Here is a 15,235-nt window from a genome sequence, read left to right as displayed (position 1 = left end):
GAAGGTTAAAGTATAGTTTGGTGAAGGGTATATGATTTGGCATAGCCGAATATAGCTTTCTTACTTGCTTTCATATTAGAATAGGTTTTTGGTGCAAATTGTCTATAGAAAATAAAGATATACAGAAGATTTTCTTTTGAAAAAAATACTATTATACACAAGTATTTCTACAAGAATACAAAGCCGACAAGCATTTCCATAAAAAATAATGTTTTACACACGATTTTCTATGGAAAATACTATTAATATACAAGATTTTCTATGGATTATATACTAGATTTTATAATTAAACTACTGTTATATAATTGATTTTCTGTAGAAAATGCAGTTATTAACATGACTTTCCATAAATTCTATAGAAAATCTGTTATCACAAGATTCTCTGTGGACTATACTGTTATACACAAGACATTTTGCAGAAAATACTATTATACTATTATACGAAAATACTATCTATAGAAAATACTGTTATACACACGATTTTCTATGGAAAATACTATTAATATACAAGATTTTCGATTGAAAATACTGTTATACACCAGCTAATGTTATATACTTGATTTTCTGTAGAAAATGTTGTTATAAACTAGATTTTCCATAAAATACAGTGTATAACAGTATTTATAGACAGCTATTCTATCGAAAATATTTTATTCACTAGACTTTTATATGGAAAAAAACTGTTATAAAACTGTTAACACTATATTTTTTATAGAAATACTGTTATACTCTTAATTTGCTATAGAAAATACTTTACATCAAGTATTGAAAATTATTTGAAAGTATCAAATGAGTCATGGAAGTCATCATCATCTTTTGGTGCTACAGCCCGGTGTGGGCCTTAACTTTGTTCACTTTCTTCTTCCAATCGGATCTGTTTTGCGCAGCATTCTTCAAATCTGTTATATTGACTTTCCTGTAATCTTCTTCGACTCCATCAAGCCATCTTGACCTTGGTTTTCCCCTTGCTCTGTATGGAGTAGCATTCATTATTCTTTGTTGCGCTCTGTTCAGTGGCATTCTAGGTACGTGTCCTGTCCTGTATGTTTCTAAGCCAATATTCTTCCTAACCTCAAACCTTCTAATGCCAAATATTCAACCCTATTCTGTAAGTCGTTGTCAACACAATGTCACATCGACAGCAAAAAAAAAATGGTATATGTTTCGCCGATATTGACATAGTTTTGTAACCATTTGTTACGATATCGACGAAACATATACCGACAACGACTTACAGAATAGGGATAATTTTGTTCGAATCGTATTATGTAAATTCTAAAATTTTAAGAATTCTGCATAATCAATTCATATCTCTAAACGTTGAATGCAATTGGAAAGGGTGTATCTGAAATGCTTAATTATAGACAAACATAAAAATAGACATGAGACAAATGTTCTTCCCAGCTATTGGACTTCTGAATATTTTTAACGCTGATATTGTTATTATTATTTTTATAAAGGGACAATAAACACATACATTCACACACATAAATAAATGCCTATAAGTCCTGATGAAACCAACTAAAATGCAAAAAAACTTTAAAAAATACAAAATAAATAAAAGTTTTCCAATGAATAAATTTTGACTTTATAATTTGTAAATATGTATGTTCAATTTTAACACATTCTTTGTTGGCAATTCCTGTGAAATAATTGAAAAGTGAATTTGCATTTTAGATTGACAGGGCAGGGCGTATTTAGGACCAATCACCAGAAAGGAACAAAAAGTATCGTTTTCTTACCTCTGATTTGTACATGCTCAGCTATATAATGTCTATATTGGAACGAAGTTGTGGGAGGAAGTTTTTATCTATCTATTTACTACAACAAGGTGTTAAACATATGTAGAAGGAATAGGAATAGCGGCTAGAGCCAGTGCTTTTTAAACGATTAGAAGAAGGATTACGGATTATTTGCTTACGGTAGCGTAGTGTTAGTAACAATTTCTTGAGAAAGATGAATGTGTATTTTCTGAAATAGTATATAGTATAGAGTATTATATATGTATGTAGAGTGGTAGTAAATATGTAAATATGTAAATAGCATAATTTTATTAGTTTCTATAGTCAGTGTTAAAAACGTTTGATTTGTGTTATTTAAAAATTAAAAAAAATAAATTTTGCATAAAAAATATATATAGAGAAGCACATTTTGTGGTTTTGTTGTGATTAATGTGCTTGTTTATATTTAGACCATGATGTACTTACTTGATGGTGTTCTTCCATTTGGTGGCCTCCTTTGTGGCTTCCAATTGTTCGGCTGTCAATTCAATGTCTTCACGATGCGGTTCTGCTTCATCTTCAACGTGGGAAAATGTTACCTTCTTTTCTGAAGGTGCTGGTGAAGCTTCCTTTTTCAGTGAAGGTTTACGTTCGTTTTTCGAATCAGATTCTTGATTGACAGTTAAATTAAGTTGATGGACAGAGGCATTGTCGAGTTCCTGGTCGGTTTCTTCTTCGGTTACGGGCTGTAAATGTAACTTGGTGCGGTCTTCATCCGATGAAGCCGAATCTATGGATGATATGGGTGCTAAAAGTGTATTGGATTTACGTTCTGGTGTGGCACGATCGGCTAAAGTAATTGGTTCTTCTTCACTGCTGCCCATGCGATCTAGCGGTATGTTGTTGTTAGTGGTGCTAACTTCTTGAGCGGCACTAGTATCCTGTGTGGCCAGAGATTGTTTTATAGCATCAACAGAGGTGGCATCCAAAATGAATTTTAGTTCTTCAGCTGCTGCCACTGCTTCATCAGGATGATCGATTTCTTCATACACATGTTCTCTTCGCAAACGTGGTGCTTTTTTTGGTGGTATGGCTGCACCATCCACTTCCTCGGCCTTTTTGTAGGTCACGTCATCGTCGGCGTGTTCATCGATTTCCGTTTGTGCCGCTTGTATGTCACTGATTTCAATAATCTCTTCAGGTTTTACTATGCTGCTGTTTTGTGTCTTCTCTTCATTGTCGTATCGGTCACCGTCATCTCTGCGCTTACGACTGGGCGACTCGTCCAATTGTACAATTTCTAAAACATCATCGGAATCTTGCTTTTCAATGAAATGCGGTATATCACTTCTCTGAGATTTTGGCGAATTTTTAAGTTTTAGTATCTTCGGTTCTTCATTAAGTACAATTTTCTCATCTTTACCTAAGTGAATACGCTTAATGCTAAGGCGTTTCTTCTGACGATCAGCCATGCTCTTGAGTTTTTTCATCATGGGAAAACAACGTGGACTCTTCGAGTGCACGTAAATGGGTTCTTCTTCCTTTTTGATTTCTGCTTTTAGCTCTTCGACTTGTTTGTGTTGTTCTAATTGATTGTGTGATCCTTGGGGCACTGACTCTAGACTATGTTGCAAACTTGTATTCGTAAATGAATCGGGCAGTGACTGGGCGTCGTCGTGTTGTCTAGCTCCGTAACGTCGACGTCTAAACAATCGTCGAACTTTACTGAAGCGACCAGATTTCTTTGGCTGTTTGCCTGTGGTTAGGACAGAGTCTGAAGCAAATGAAAAGCTTTCACTGTGCAAACTGTGATTTTCTAAATCCTCCGCTTGATGGTTTTGCAAACGTTCTGAATTGGGTTCGTCTTCCTCTTCGGACAATTCTTGTATATAACGTTCTGTTTCTTGTATCGAAACGTGATCATCAATACGGACTTTTTTATTCGATTTTGGTGATTCAGATGTAAAGCGAATTTCTTGTGACTTCCTTAGCATCAACACAATTTCGGGTTGATCATCTGGTCCCAGGGGACGTTTATAGAGATGAGTCCAAGGATAACCTCCCTGAGAAAGAAAACTGATTAGTAATATGTTTGAATTTTGAATTTACTCTTGTACTTACTCTCTCTCTGGCTCGCCTAAGATCTTCCCAGCGATATGTTTGTAATGGCACTGGCGGTCTATCCGTGGTGCTCTGTACTAAATATTTCTTTAGAGATTGATAATATTCCCGTTTGCAGTCCAAAGCTAATTGCTCCGCATCACACAACGATGTTTCGTGAGTTTCCAGATGAGGCAAAGATTCAATAAACAGTTTACGTTCCTCTTCTTCTGAAGCAGTCTTGGATAAAGGTACAGTTACAACTTTAAGACTTGAGTGTTTGTCAACAGGCAATTGTAATGTTTCGGAATTTAGTGCCTGGGAGCGTTCAGAGGAATCTTCTGTTTTTGTTTGTGAATCTAAAATACTAGTGACTTCTGATAGTTGTTGATCTACTACTTCCGATAGCTTTTCTTCTGTATTATTTTCGTTTATTTCAGAAGAATTTCCATTTGAAAGCGGCAAATCTTCAGAGGGTAATTCAATTGAATTCTGTTTCAGTTGCTGAGAGCTATCTTCGATATTTCCGGTTGCTAACTTTTCATTAACAGTAATAACTTCTTCGCTTGCGGAGTTCTCTTTTGAAAGGTCTTTTTCCGATTCCACTAAACTCTCAGTCTTTGCAGCCAAATTATCTTCACTAATGTGTTCTTCCTTGGTTTCATCTGCTTCTACTTCAGTTTGGTCTTCGGTATTTGCTTCTGTAAAGTTTATTTGTGATGTTATCTTATCCCAATTATTGGTTATTTCTTCTTCAATGTCTTGTATTAACTTTTCAGCTACCTTTTCAATTTCCTCTTCATATAAACCAGACTCTCCATTGGATAAATCTGTAGGAACAATAATTTGAGCTACCTGCAAAGGCTCATTTGTTTCGATGAGCTTTTCAATGGGTTTCTTTGTTACAAGTTCGGCTGGTTGGACTTCAATTACTGTGCGTACATTGTCATTTGTTTCAACCTTCGAACAGCCAACCTGTAATTCATCGTCTATGGGAGGTAATTCGTTAATACCAACACTCTCTTCATTGGGGAACAGTTCGTTATAGGTTTCTATTAGATGAGATTCGATGTCAAGTATGTTGTCCTGACTGGGGTTAATATGAGTTTCGGGAAATAAAATTTCACCCGTATTAGGGTCGAATTTACAGTCTTTGGTCGGTGACGGTGTGGGCGTAGGCGTGGGACTTGTTATAACTAAATGAGACTGAGACTGTGACTTATTAGAATTACTGACTAGGTTTTTATCGCTAGAATTATCATTGTCATTGACATCGTTGTGCGATTGTGGCTCCTCAGAGGATGGCGGCTTCAATAGTATTACTCGATTTGCCGGACTCTCTTTAATTTTGTCTATTTTTTCTTCTGTGGCATTTAACGGACTAAGTACTTGAAGAATGGCGGGTTGTTCAATAGAGCTAACATCAGATCCGGGCAATGACACTATAATTCGTGGGATTTGTGTGAAAAAACAAACAGATTAATGTTTAAGTATTTAAGATTTTCATGATTCAAAAATAATGAAATAAAATTCAATGAGAGAGGGGACGATGGACACTGTAGCAAACAAGTAAAAGTGATTATAAATGAGAATAAAAATAATTAAAATCAAATTTTTTGAGGTTATATAGTCTCTCTCTCTCTTTTTAATATAGTGTGAGAATTGAAAGGAATGTCACACAGTAGGGTCAATTGAAAAAAAGTGGTAATAAATCTGAATCTTCAAAATGATGTGTGATCGTATTGTAGTGGTGAACATAGGCTGAAGTAAACAGTTGTTTTTTACCTTTATATTTACTTTATAACAAAGTTTCATTCATTAAAATCTGGTCACATTTGTATAACTTACAATCTGTACAAAATTTTTCTAACCAGAGGTGGTTGTCGACTTTGGCATCTTTTATCAAACCTTGTATTATAACCGGGTAGTCAATAATTGTATTTTCTTAAATCCTATGTTCTCATCTACGATTCGTTCGTAGATTATTTTGTAATCGGACCAGTAGTTAAGAAGTTTCAGTTTTGTTACCACTTTTTTCGATTGACCCCATTGTGCGACGTTATCATTCCGATAGGAAGTCTAGAAATTATCTCGTAGAGTGTTAACGACACAGCCAAACTGGCGGTTGTTTCATTTTACAAGATGGTAGTTTATCATTTGAACAATTAAACAATTTCTCACTTTGACGTTTAAAATGCTTTCTAATGTTCGCATTTATAATCACTTTTTTACAACTGTTCAATTAAAATAAAGACAATACGATACAATAGACAATGGCTGCAAATCCATTAAATATATATGAATCTACGAGCATTTAAGAATGAAATAATGTTTTAGTAATAGTCTCACATTATGATTTGAGACATAATTTATTTGGTGCGTTTGTTTCTTTTACATTACATAAGATATAATTTTCATGGGGTGACTACACTGTGAGAAATATATATCCGACGAGATAAATGAGATAAACAAAACATGTGAGAAAAGACAAAAACCAAATGTGTATGACGAGAATAGAAAATACAAAATTATTCGGCTAAAACGACAAAAAAAAAGTAATAATAATAATTGATCAAGGGTCTTAATACTGTTTGCATTTTATAAAAGAAACCAACCACGAGATCCAAATCGAAATGACATACAGAGCAATTAAATATCCGTAGCTTGGTAGATAGAGATACAAATTAAATATTTACTTCAATACAATTTAATTAATATGAGATTTTTACTCTTGCTGTACATAGTTAGTGCAAGTAATATTTAGACGGTAAAACACGACGAAAGAAACAACAAATGTGGAATGTACATGAAATTGTAGTAGTTGTTGCTGTTTTTGCGTCTATGAAAATGATGTTTATTTTAAATTTTCTCTAAATGAAAATTTTGAATTTTAGCCAAAATCTTTTAACACTATGACTGGCAATTACGAAATTTGTATTTAATTTATTTTATTTTTCTATGTTCTATAAATGAGTATTTTTTTATGTATATTTGAGTTCAAACATTTCTTTTTTTTTGTGTCTAAGAGTACTTAATCTATGGACTAACTATTTCTGTTGCAAACACTTTCCACAAAACAATACATATAGAGAAGACGTTACTTCTGATGGTTCTTTACTTTGACCCTGTAACCAAAACATACTTGAATGGTTTTGTTTTCCCAAATTGAGTTATTACAAAATTTATATGTATTATGCTTGTTTTTTTGGTTTCTTTTTGTAATATTTAAAACATTTTCACCTTGTATTTTATGAGTCAATCAACAAGATTTTTCAAAATAAACGAAATCTTTCCAATATTATAAAAGCCGGACGACGCGTGACATATGTATAGCCCCTTTGTAATATTGATGTTAATATTATAAGATGATTAGTTATTTTTTGTTATTTATTTTAAATATATTTTGAAATTTTTAAATAAATATATTCAAATCTTTATTCTCAGAAAAGTATATATTTTTTTCATTTGAATGGGGACAAAACTATTTACGGATTTTCGTTTTCTTCGCCAATATATATAAACCGCTCGTACCGTGCAGAATTCAACTACTGAATTTATATTATTTTCAGTATGACCCCAAATATGTTTCTTGTTTTTTCTATTCAACATCTATTAGAAATACAAAATAATTACATACATACGTATTCATATACATATGTATGTATATTTTTTATTTTGTACAAATTCTTTGCACTCAGTTGGGTACAAGAGCTCAACAGAAAAATGCCTTTTATTGTTTCTCTTTTCTTTTAGTTAATATATTTATATTATTTCTTTTTTTTTTTAAAGAGAACGTACAAATCTGTAATAAACAAGAAGAGGAAAACTCTAGCCGATCTATGGCCACTTGAGTTTCTTTAATGTTGTTTGTTGTTGTTAGCTTTGTTGCTGTTGCTGTGGTTAGTGTTTGTTTTTATTTGAAATGATCTTTGCCCCGTCACTGCCGCTACTGCCATAATCGTGTTTAGTCATTTACTTAGCTCAGAGCTTTGTATGAACTAATTCTTTGAGGGGTTCTTCAAATCCCCAGACCCTACTATAATTTTTATTTTTTGTATACTTTAAGAAAATTTTAAAAGAATTTGAACATATCCACACATTAAAATTTGTGTAAAATAACAATTAAATTTTAATCTAATATTAAATATCTAATATTAAACAATATTTCAAATGAGATCCTTTGTTAAAATTAGAGTCCTATTTCTTTTAACAAAAATATTTGGAAAATAAATTGAAATTGGAAACTAAATTTTCATCAGAAAATCAAATTAAATTTGATATGTATTTCATTAAAGAATTCATTATGAATTAATTCATAGTATAATTCCTAAGTACTTAAAAAAGATTGAATTCATTCGTTTATAAAATTAATTCCTAATTGAATCACTGATTTATTAAAATGCTACTTTTGGGTTATTGAACTCGTTTACCGCTAATCTATTTTTTTAAAAAAAAAGTAGCAGAAATATTACTTTTTTGAAATATTAGTAGAAATACTACTTTTTTAAAAAAGTAGTCAAAATGCTACTTTTTTAAAATAGTAGTAGAAATGCTTCTTTTTTAAAATACATAGTAGTAGAATACTACTTTTTTAAAAATGTAGTATTTCTACTACCTTTTAAAATAGTAGTAGCAATACTACTAATTTCTACTACTTTTATAAAACAGTAGTAAAAATACTACTTTTTTAAAATAGTAGTATTTCTACTAAATTTTTAAAAAAGTAGTAGAAATACTACATTTTCATAATGTATGTAGTAGAAAAATTACTGTTTTAAAATAGTAGTAGAAAGACTACTTTTTTAAAATAGTAGTAGAAATACTACTTTTTGAAAATAGTAGTATAAATACTACTTTTTGAAAATAGTAGGAGAAATACTACTTTTTTAAAATAGTAGTAGAAATACTACTTTTTTAAAATAGTAGTAGAAATACTACGTTTTTAAAAGGTAGTATTTCTACTACTATTTTAAAAAAAGTAGTAGAAATGCAATAGTAGTAGATTCAAGGTCTCTCGGCTACAATTTCCTACCTAATTTCCTTACTGCTCCCAAATATTTTGAAGTTGCTGCTTGAGGTGGTCCCAATGATTTTTCAAATTGACAATAATCTTCATGGAGTAATTCCTTAAATTCATGGTCTTCAAACTTTTTTGGCTGGCCTGGGCCATCTATGTCTTCCGTGTCAAAATCACCACTTGTGAATGGAACAAAAAATCTCTGGCACGTTGAATCCGATGGATTTGCAGAGCAATCAGTGTGCTTCAGCGGCATTTTTTTTTTAAAATTAAAGAAGTAAAGCAAAACTTCCCGCATATGTTGGCACAAAAATTCGACATTGTTGAAACAGAAAAAAAAAACTTTGATGTTTTCAATAACTAAGTGAGACTAAATGATAGATATGTACCCTTCAAAATGACATATAAGTTATTTAAAACAAAAACCATGTTCTAAAGATACGCCATATACATCATATATGTACCTAATATTTCCATACTAAACTTTTTTTAAAAGTAGTGTAATGTTGTCGAAAACTTTTAAGTATTATTTTCTCAAATACAGTAAATTAGTTGAATTAAAAATTAAAAATCAGTCCTATAAAAAAAACTACATAAAAATCATAATTTCTCACATTAAAATTGAATTAATTTATTGCAACGTCTGAGTTGTGTACACATTCTGTGGTTTGTTTTCATTCATTTCATTTAGCCATTAGTGATTTTTTCTTTAAATATTTTTTAATTTTTTTTGGTAATATGGTACGTACATAAACTAGTGATAAATTTAGCAAAATTCAAATTTTTTGAGAAAATTATTTGCATGTGTACGTTTAAATAAAACCGAAAAGAAAAAAAAATAAATATTTGCATTAGACAGACAATATTTTATCTAGAGCAAACGAGTCTGCACAGTTAATTAAAGAATTGATTGTGTACCAAACATGGGACTAATGCATTCCCTTTTAAATGACTGAGTAGTTTTTAATTGAACAATTGAAGCCAGTTAGAAATACACAATAATAAATATTTACATACATTTATAATTTCTTGTTTATATTTTTGTAATACAAACAATTTTATTTACCTTTTATCTGTGTGTTTTTTTTGTTGTAGATTAATATTTTCTTTTACAATGAATGAAATTAAAAAGAAAAACAATTTATTGGCAATAAAAATTGAGTTGTTTTTGTATTGTATTTTTCCTAACAGAAGCCATTTTCTTTTAAATTCAATGCCAATGAGAAAATCCCATGTTTGTATGTTGTGTGGTTGGTGATTTTTGTGTTGTTTACGCATTTATTTGTGTGTGAGTTTGTGTTTTTTTTCCAATTTTGTTTTGTTCTAGTTCATTATGTTTATTTAAAAACATAAATGTTTGTTTTATTTTGATTGTCAGAGACATTATGTTCTAATTTCTTTGAGATTTGTTGTAGGTTTGCCAATATATAAACACGAACATACTATGTATATACTTTCATATATGTATATGTAGATATTCAAATTTGACATACACATGTGTCATTAAATTAATCATACGTCATAGTGGCTGGCTGTTTTGGTTGCTTGGCTGGTGGTCGATCTTACATATTTTCAAAAGTACAAAATATGGACAATTTTATAATTTTTAAATTTTAATTTTAAAAAAAAACCTAACAAAACATATTAACAAATATATAATGGGGCTAATCTCTAATTATTTAATTATGCATCTTTATATGAATTTAACAGAATTCATCTAAAATTAATTGAGATTGATTTGCTGGTGTGTGAAAAATTTGTAGTTTCCATCTGTTACATAAAAGTAAATGTAACGTATCGTAATGTTTCATATAAACAGTGAGTCAAAAAAACTGATACACACTATTCTAGCCAAAACTTAAAAAATAAAAAAATTACATGAACAAATATTTAAAATCCAAAATTGACTTTAAAAAAAATACCAAAAGATTTGAAGGTTCATCGTCACACAGTTTCAAAAGCCATTAAACAGTATAAGGAAGACTTGAACATTAAAACAAAACCTGGTCCAGGAAGAAAAAATGTGTAACAGATATTGGTAAGGCGAAAGACGTCGGATAACTCTTTCGAAGAGCATCGAACACTTTTATCAGAAAAGCAGTTCGTAAAGTTAAATGCTCTGATTCCTTTGTGCGCAGAGCCAAAGCTAATGCTGGGTTGAAGTCATATAAAGTTTAGAATGTTCCAGATCGCAATGCAGTTAAGAACTTAAGGTAGGGTCTCACATGGCAAATATTTGACGAACAAGATAAGATGTAACCACTAAATAATATATGTTTGAATTCTTTTATTTATTTCAAAAACTTATTTTACTTAGGACAATTTAAAACAAATATTTAGTTTTATTTTATTTGATGCTGTTTGATCTTATTAAACACTTGTAAGAGTAAACAACATCAAACAAATGTGTGCTAAATGAAGTGATTACATCTTTTTAGTCAAATATTTTCAATGTGTGACCCTACCTTGAGAAGCAAAAGATGTCAGTAGATTCTTTCAGAATCTATGGTGATATTAAAAAAATGATCTCAATTCCAAACTTCAAATGACTTTTATTTTATGACGGACAAAATAAAAGTCCTGAGTTTTTTTTTATGACGGAAAAAATAAAACTCCTCAAATGAGTTTTTTTTATGAAGGCTATTTAAAACTCTTTTTTTAAGAGTTTCATGAGAACGTTAATTTTTTCTTTGAAAAATAACTGTTATAAAATAACATTTAGATCTTCAAATATTAACTTTTGAAAAGTTTGTTAAAAATGTAAGCTAGATGGAAATATCTTTACCGATATAATCCAAATATAGTCACCGCTAAAATACCATGACCGAAATAATTAGTGTCACCACTAATTTGTAGTCTACCCAGCTTTTAACCAAGCAGCGACTTGAAATTTTAAATTTCAATATTTAATCCAAGTATTTAGTATTTTTAATGCAAATGTTGAATTCAAATTTAAATGGAATGGAAACTAATGAATAAATCCGAATAACACAATAACGATATTTGTAGTTTTTTTAGTAAGGAATATTCAGTTTAAGTGGGGAATGCTAATATAAGCATTCTATTGAAATATTTAACAATTTATATAATATTACAAACAAAACATCTGTTATTTCACAAAAATTTTACAAATAATAATTTTGCATACCCTCAAATGGAGATTAAAAACTTAATATTTAAACGTTTTGAATTTCAAAGTCAAGGTCGGTTAAACCAACCCCTTTTGTGTATAAAAAATAGAAAAATAATTAGACGTTTTTGCTGTATATTCGTGCCTAAAAAAAACACACAACTACATGGTACCAAGTTGTTTTGGAAAAACATCATCATGCTTAATCAGCCATACAATAATACACGTTTTAGTGAAGCTATAATTTCTGCACAAAAAAAAATAAAAAATAATCTAGAAAATCGTAAATAAAAAAGTTCCATTTCAGTGGTTTGCAACTATTTCTTCAAAACACTTTTGAAGTTTTTGTAGATTTATAAAATATACATATAACAGATCTTAAAGTACATACTCGTATGGAAGTAAATTTTGTTTTCGTGGCATTAACCCATTATTTTTTTTGCACATCTCATAAAAGGTCTGTTGTAATGTCAACATTTAAAAATCACATGACCTCTATATTCTTTAATTAATTAATTTAAATGCAAATGTTTAAATTAAATGTTTAATCGCATTTACCTGTAGGTACTACTGGGTATAACAACACATTTACATAAGAGTTTGTTTATTTTTAATTTAGTTCCAAAGTACCAAATTTGTTTAACAACAGTTATTTGCTTTACTTTTATTCGCTTCCTCTCTCTCTCTTTCTTTCACACATACTTCACATGTTTTTGTAAATAATTTCCCACTATTCTATTGAAGTAATTCTTCTTCTTCTTTGGAAAATAATTCCCTTAAACAACAATAACAACAACCAATACAGTAATCACACTCACTTACCGTAATTATTTACAACACTTAGGAAAATATAAATCATAATTTATCAACAAATATCCATGGAATTATTAAAACAAATATTAACATTCGTTACAACAAATACAAATAATAATAAATAATAAAAAAAAAACTCAAGAATATAATAAACAAAATATTATTATTTAAGTAGACAGTAAAAAAAAATAAAATAAATAAATTCGTAGAGATACGGTGTTAGAGGTACTTGTACGTTTCACGACATGTTTACCGTTTAATCATGTTTTACGTACTACTGTTGATTTTTTTAACACAACAAGACAAAACTACAGTCCAATTCAATTCAAATAAATATCAACCAAACCAAACTACCAAGCAGCCAACCAACAACACCACCTTCATGGCTGCTAGCAAAAAAAAAAAAAATATCGAACAATCGTTATTTTCTCATTAAAAGCCAACAAAGTCTAATAAAACGAAATAAATGAAAATAAAAAATAATTGTGTTTGATATTTGGTACGTCAAGTACGTCAAACCTTTTTTATTTGCGTTTCTTTACTTAAATTTGCATGTATAGAAGATACATTCATTCATTCACTCACTCAAACACTTACAATTGCTTTTCTAATAATTTTCTACTATTCCGAAACTATTAGAGTGTAACCATTGGCAGTTTGGTTTGCCGACTTGGTTTTGTTTCTTCATAAATATTTTGCAAACAAATAAATATCTCAGTAAAGTAATCTCTTCAAATCAATGAATTAATTTATGTTTAAGTTCATATTTATAGTTGAAGAGAGTGATTTACGACTGATTTGAAATAAAGTACCGTATTTTGACACCATTATCTCGGAACTGACACTAGTTCGTTCGGACACATTTATTATAAAAAAAAATACAGCTTGTTGCCATATGCAATGATTAATCAAATTCAAATTATAGTTCTATAAAATAAATCTAAAACAATTTAGATACTTGTTGCCGAATTATTGTGTTGGCCGTATGAATAACTTTATATACAGACTTTTAAATGTAGTGTAGAGAGAGAATAAAATATATATTTTGCAGTAATTGATTGTTGTCATAATAAACGTCACATGCTTTTATTTGAATTGTGTTGTAACTACACAGTGATTGGCGAACATAATAAGAACATATGCCAAGAATATTATTCTATTTTTAAATCCTTCCACCACCGGGTAGGTATGTGTATATAAGATTTTCATTTCGTTTGTAAATTCTAAAAAACTCTATGCGTATGTCTATTGAAATCAACTATCCAAAGGCCCTAAAAATATCTTTGGGAGGTGTATAATACATCAATACATCAGTCATGTTTCAGAGAAATTATTCAGCCAATTTATGTTGTAGTAAAACCGATTTTTTAGAAAATAAATCTCAAAAAAAAATTCACTAAAAAACTGATGTTTCGTCAAATATTGTGTGTATGACTTAAAAATGCGGAATTTTTTAAAATTTTTTTAGTTTTTATTTTGAAACATTTGTACAATATAAATTTATTCATAGTATTGGCCATTGTTAGCTATGACCTTTTCCCATATTTTGGGCAACATATGGATTTCGAACTTAAAGAACTGCTCATATTTTGAAGCCAAAAACGAATCAAGCCAATATGGGATACTCTGTTCCATAGTGAATCGTATTCCACAGAGAGCGTTCTGCAGCGATCGAAACAAATAGTATTCGGACGGGACACTGTTTAACTATAAAACGAGTGAGGCAAAACTTCCCAACCACTTAATTCTGAATTATTTTTAACAGGTATTGCAACATACCTGGGCGGTTTTCGGCAAATACTCGCTTCAAACGAATCAGTTGCGTTCGGTAAAGGTTCCCTGTGATGGTCTGGTCAGAGTTCAACAGCTTTGGTAAGAATAAATACACATAATTACCTTAGCGCCATGGATATTTGGCTTTGGTGTCGATTCGCCTGGTTGGTCGGCTTCACATACGATCTCTTACGCTTCGGGTTATCGTAATGAATACATTTTCACCACAAGTAATGGTGTAAAAACGATTTTCTTTTATAGAGTTCAAGCATTATTTTGGACATGGAAAATTGTTTTTCAAGGGCTCTCGGTTTCAATTCAAATGTTATCCAATTTGCCTGCTTTTGGATGAATCCTGATGCTCGCATACGCTTTGAAATTGTTGCTTGAGTAGATTCCAATGATTTTATAAGCACTTGTTGAGTTTTATAACAATCTTCATGGAGTAATGCCTCCAAATCTTGGTCTTCAAACTTTTTTGGCTGGCCTGGGCGATCTTACTTAAAATCACCACTTCTGAACCGCAAAAACCATCTCTGGCCCGTTGAAACCGATGGAACACATTCACCATAAGCTTTGGTGAGAAATCGGTGTGCTTCAGCGGCACTTTTTTTCAAATTAAAGAAGTAAAGCAAAACTTCCCGCACATGACGTTTTGTAGGTACAAAATTCCACATTTTT

At 30.6% G+C, this 15,235-nt stretch overlaps 1 protein-coding gene across 5 annotated transcripts in view; it reads right to left on the bottom strand.

Annotated features, from left to right (window-relative positions):
* LOC135956063 (uncharacterized) overlaps positions 1-15,235 on the bottom strand; it is a 39,402-nt gene that overhangs the window by 12,737 nt on the left and 11,430 nt on the right. For 4 of the 5 annotated variants that reach the window (XM_065506546.1, XM_065506550.1, XM_065506548.1 and 1 more), the window contains 2 exons: positions 3,843-5,263; positions 2,208-3,784 (listed from right to left, as the gene is read on the bottom strand). In XM_065506546.1, coding sequence (XP_065362618.1) covers positions 2,208-3,784; positions 3,843-5,263 — 2,998 coding nt within the window. Of the gene's footprint in view, positions 1-2,207; positions 3,785-3,842; positions 5,264-12,790; positions 13,060-15,235 lie in introns of those variants that run through there. The other variant, XM_065506551.1, reaches the window with a different exon arrangement.

The sequence above is a fragment of the Calliphora vicina genome, chromosome 3 (genome assembly GCF_958450345.1).
Source record: "Calliphora vicina chromosome 3, idCalVici1.1, whole genome shotgun sequence".
Classification (NCBI taxonomy): Eukaryota; Metazoa; Arthropoda; class Insecta; order Diptera; family Calliphoridae; genus Calliphora; species Calliphora vicina.
The sequence above is the reverse complement of the archived record's forward strand: the minus strand, read 5'-3'. Positions and strand labels throughout refer to the sequence as shown.